This window comes from Myotis davidii, unplaced genomic scaffold (assembly GCF_000327345.1).
Source record: "Myotis davidii unplaced genomic scaffold, ASM32734v1 scaffold815, whole genome shotgun sequence".
NCBI lineage: Eukaryota > Metazoa > Chordata > Mammalia > Chiroptera > Vespertilionidae > Myotis > Myotis davidii.
Window position 1 is genome coordinate 751,148 of NW_006288179.1, and position 5,060 is coordinate 756,207.

Genomic DNA, 5,060 nt, shown 5'->3' on the forward strand with positions numbered 1-5,060 from the left:
TAGATTACAAAACTAATTTGGAGAGCTCTAAGCAGCATCAAAATCAAATAAACAATTAAGTAAACCAAACAGAAAATAGAGTACTTCTCATACAGTAAAAGTATTGTTTAGCATATATATATAAACCTAGTACATATATGTACTAGGTTACTATGTAATGTGTTTCACTTACTGTGGAGTGCAGTCAGAACAGGTTTGAGAAACACCAATTTAGATTCAAGAGATCTGTTGACTCTTTCAATAATAATTGGAGGAAATCTGAATACATCTAAATATTCAGTTTAAGAATGATTTATAAGAAGATATGAAGAACCAATTTTTAAATCTTTGCAATTTCCCCTACCTTTGAAATCAGGTAGTGCCCGATCGTCAACTAGCAGCATGGGCCGGACTTGTTTCTGCTCTACTAAATTTCTGGCTGCAGTCAGAGAAGTAAATATCTCATCTTCAGAGATATCAAACTCCAACTTTTTCAACCTTTCCAGTAAGTCTCTCTTGCTCTCTTTGGTTGTATTGGTCACAAACCTAACCATTACAGAAGAACCACGTAACCTGGAAAAGTAAAATTCAGATGTCAACAGGCAGCTTTTACATTCTAGTCCTGTAAGATCTCCTAAATTGGTAGCACTTGCCAACAGTCATAAAATGAAGGCTAAGTCACCAAGTAAATATTTTTATTACCAATAATCTTTTTGTTATCTACCCAGAATTGCTTACGTATTATCCACACTGTCTGGACCACTTTATTGCCAAAGGCTACAAAGTAAATTATAAAAGCTGTGTCTACCTTTTTGAGGACTTCTGTACTTCAACTGAATTCTACTGCAGGGATTTAGCAAGTAAGTGAAACAAACAAACAAACACAAAGCTTAGTAACCAATATACTCACAGAATATGAGAGGTAAAAGTTACCTTAGAGATTATCTACTTATGCAACCCTCTCTTCTTTTTTAAAAATATATTTTATTGATTTTTACAGAGAGGAAGGGAGAGGGACAGAGAGTCAGAAACATCGATGAGAGAGAAACATCAACCAGTTGCCTCCTTCACCCCCGCCACTGGGGATGTGCCCGCAACCAAGGTACATGCCCTTGGCCAGAAACGAACCTGGGACCCTTCAGTCCACAGGCAGACGCTCTCTCCACTGAGCCAAACTGGTTAGGGCGCAACCCTCTCTTCTTATAAAGAGGAGAAAACTGAGGCGTAGGGGAGCTAAGTGACTTGCTCGGCTTCATACTGCTGGGTAGCAGTAGAGCTGAGACAAAGACTCCAACCTATGTCCTGGTACAGGACTTGATGTCCTTCCTATACTAGTGAACAGAGGACACCTCAAGATGTTGTTTTTCCTTCTTAGACAATCAAAAGATGTGCTACCAAATCTATAAACAGAATCTATCTGGACAATCTATCAAAGAAAATATTTTTTTTTCTTTTTAAATAAAATGTGTTTTTCCCTTGAACTACTTACATATAGAATTGTTTTGATTCTGTGATCTGTTTTCGAAACCTAAACTGGTAATCAGGTATCAGAGAAAGAATTCATGACAGTCTAGCTTTCTTTGAAATTGAAAATTATTTTCTTGGTCCTAAAGTGTTTTAATCCAAAATCTAAAAATAATTTTCATTTAGCTACAATTAAAATTTTATATTAATACCCTATTGCTTTTTATTTTGTGCCTGCCCCAGATGAATACAAGGTGGAAAAGCACTAAACGCAATTGAAAACAAGCAAGCAAATAAAACAGAAACAGAGATTTTTAAGTATTCACCCAAAGAACATTAACTAAATTTGTAAGATTAAATAGTTCACTGTAATCATGATTGCCTCTATAATATCTGTGTGGTAGCTTTTCTTAAAAACACATTAAACTTAGTGGTTTATCTCTCAAAAGAAACTGATTATTTCAATGTAACTATTATCCTAAAAATGAACAAGTAGAAGTACTGAAATAACCATATCATTTTAATGAGGATTAAAAAAAACTTTTCTTTTTACTGGTCCCTCAACTTCCCTTAGCCTGTTTGTTTCTATAGAAACCAAAACCAGCCATAACAGTATAGTGATGTCTCTGGATGTGTAATTCACAGGCTCCTGGCCCTCCAGAATGGCAGGCTCATAGTTACAGAGCTACTTAGTGGTGTCATTCATTGCTCACCAAAAATAAAAAGATTTTTCTTCAATACAAAGTAAAAAGCTTATCTTTAAAGCAGTAAAAGCTCCTTTCCCAGAGAAAGCCTAATTAAGAAACAGTGTCAAGGAGTCAAGAGAAAGTCCAACTGTGAATCTGATTTTCTTTTGGCTTTAACCAGTTAATGGCCACGATATTTTGAATTTAATTAAAAGAGGTCCGCCACTTGCGTCTATAGATGCTTATGGCGTACAAATGGTTAAACATGTTGTCCACCTATAACATGAACATCATGACTCCTAACTAAACTGACAGCTTCCAAATGGTGCCTACCAGATACAGAAGTCTCTTTATATTTGTTGATTCCCCAAATGGGAGGTAAGCTCCTTGAGAGAATGCAAGCAAGATCTGTGTCAATTTTTGGCCCTTATACCTGGTGTTGCGATACTAGTCACTAGATTTTGTGAATAACAGCACACTGTGACTATTTTAAGGTGGGAAAATAATAAGCACCACATGCTAAGTATTGCTGACTTTGAAAACTTCTCTAAATAATTTTAATATAAAGGTATTTAATACCAATTAGTAGTACTATTGTACTGATTTTTTTTTTTTCAGGACACTCACAAGCAAACATTCACATTCAGTTTACTTTTTAAAAAATATATGTTTTTATTGATTTTGAGAGAGAGGAAGGGAAAAGAATAGAGAGACAGAAACATCAATGAGAAACCTCATCCATTGGCTGCCCCCTGCACGCCCTCTACTGGGGATTGAGTATGCAATCCAGGCATGTGCCCCAACCGGGTTCAGTGACCTCTTGGTTCCTGGGTCTACATTCAACCACTGAACACACTGGCCAGGACATGTTCAGTTTGCTTTTTAACAAGCTTTTACTACATATCCCCATTTGTATCTAGACATGTTAAGTACTGTGGTTGGTACATCAGAAATATAGAACAGTTGCTAACCTTCAAAGGCATTAAATTTCATTAATAGAAATAATTCTAAAATTTCAAGTCCCTCAATTAAACTTTATTTGAGCTGCTGCACACTTAATGCGAGATCTTAGGTGAAAAGGGAGTGGGCAGCACTACACCTTTGTGTATGTGTGTGTTTCACTTTGTGATCCCTTCATTTGTGATTTTTCCAATGCTATTTAATTTACATTTTAGATTCTTGAGTTTTCATTCACGAATTTACATTACTTAGAAAAAAACATGCACACAAAGAACAAAAAGAATAGATCAAAGGCCAAACCTAATAAAGGTTTAGAGAACAATGTTTGGAAGATATTACAATGCATACATCTTCTAGCTAAACCCAAGGCAGTTTCTGTATATATGGTAAGCTGGTGAAATGCCATCTCAAGGTCATCCATTCCGCTAATGACCTGCCTTGGTAAACGGCACTTACAAACATATTTGTCAGCTGAACCGGGAGGATAGCTTGCCTTTTAAGAGCTTCCTGTGCGCCTGGCACAGCTGCATCTTCAATGTGAAGTGTGCCATTGAGATCTACCAAAACAGCTTTTAACGCACGGCGTGCTGCCATCCTTCACTCCCTAGGAGAGAGCAAATGAAATTAAAAATACAGTTTAGGAAACAATGGACAATTAAAAACTGGGGAAGTCTTCAACAATATCATTCATATCCAGGAAGATACGGCTTAGTGTTAAGCTGTTTCTTTTGGGGGAAAAAATGTGTTTTTTAAAATCAAAATCCAAAATTTGACTCATAAAACTTTCATAACGCTTATTTAAAAAAATCTTTAATTAAAACTAGAAAGGGAAAAGGGGGAGTTAATAAGAAGTTACTATTTATTTTCAGATTTCTTAAAATAACTCTTTGGCTTAACAATTTATTCATTTATTTTAGTTCTAAATATGAGAAAATACACTCTGAAGAATGGGTGTATGGGAGCCCTAATTCATTGGCAACATCTTTTTCATCTTTGGTTCTATGTGATGACAATGTTCTAATCACTCACCTCCACTATTATAACCTGAAATGACATATGTGGCCAAGGAGCTAACAGTATGTATAAGCTACTGTATGACTTGACCCGTAACAGTATGTCAGGAAATACTGTCCTTACTTAGTAATATAAAAGTTCCTTTCGCATATTTTCTCTTTAAAATTTATTGTGAGCTATATCCTAAACACAGTGGAGTATAAGGTATTGGTTAAAAATAAAAATAATGAAATATTTCAGACATACAAAAATGTATCAAGGATAATACAACCACCTCTATTACCCATCATTCAACTTTAGAAATAAAACATCACAGATGGAGTTGGAGCCCTCTGTGTACCTTTCTTTGACCTAATTTTCCTTATTCCTCTCACCAAGTAAATTACTCTCTTGATTTTGATCTGGTGAAAGCTTTGTATTAATGTTATTCTTTCTACTCTCAGTGATTTGCCTTACCAGTCCACATTATGTTTGGAAAATGTCTCCATATTAACACATGTAGCAACTGTTCATTCACTTCCACTACTGTGTATAGAATTCCATTGTATGGATATATACTTTATTTGTCCTCCTGATTATGAATATCTTGCACATCTATATATATAAAAGAGTAATATATAAACTGACCAAACAGCACAACGACCCCTTGACCAGTCACTATGAGGCACACTGACCACCTCTCGTTGCCCCCGTCAGACCCTCCCCTGCACCCAGCAGGCTCCGATCACCCAATGGCAAACAGGGAACCGGGGGTGGGAGCAGGACATTGCTGGCTGCTGGCAGCGGGGAGATGGCCCTAATCCAGGGGTGGGCAAACTTTTTGACTTGAGGGCCACAATGGGTTCTTAAACTAGACCGGAGGGCCGGAACAAAAGCATGGATGGAGTGTTTGTGTGAACTAATATAAATTCAAAGTAAACATCATTACATAAAAGGGTACGGTCTTTTTTTTTCAAT

At 36.4% G+C, this 5,060-nt stretch overlaps 1 protein-coding gene across 7 annotated transcripts in view; it reads right to left on the minus strand.

Moving 5' to 3' along the window:
- Positions 1-5,060, minus strand: part of HDHD2 (haloacid dehalogenase like hydrolase domain containing 2) — a 25,490-nt gene that overhangs the window by 15,920 nt on the left and 4,510 nt on the right. For 4 of the 7 annotated variants that reach the window (XM_006759957.2, XM_006759956.2, XM_015561482.1 and 1 more), the window contains 2 exons: positions 3,583-3,693; positions 344-552 (listed from right to left, as the gene is read on the minus strand). In XM_006759957.2, the coding sequence (XP_006760020.1) occupies positions 344-552; positions 3,583-3,683 (310 nt within the window). In that variant the 5' untranslated portion in view covers positions 3,684-3,693. Of the gene's footprint in view, positions 1-343; positions 553-3,545; positions 3,694-5,060 lie in introns of those variants that run through there. The other 3 variants (XM_015561484.1, XM_006759962.2, XM_006759961.2) reach the window with 2 other exon arrangements.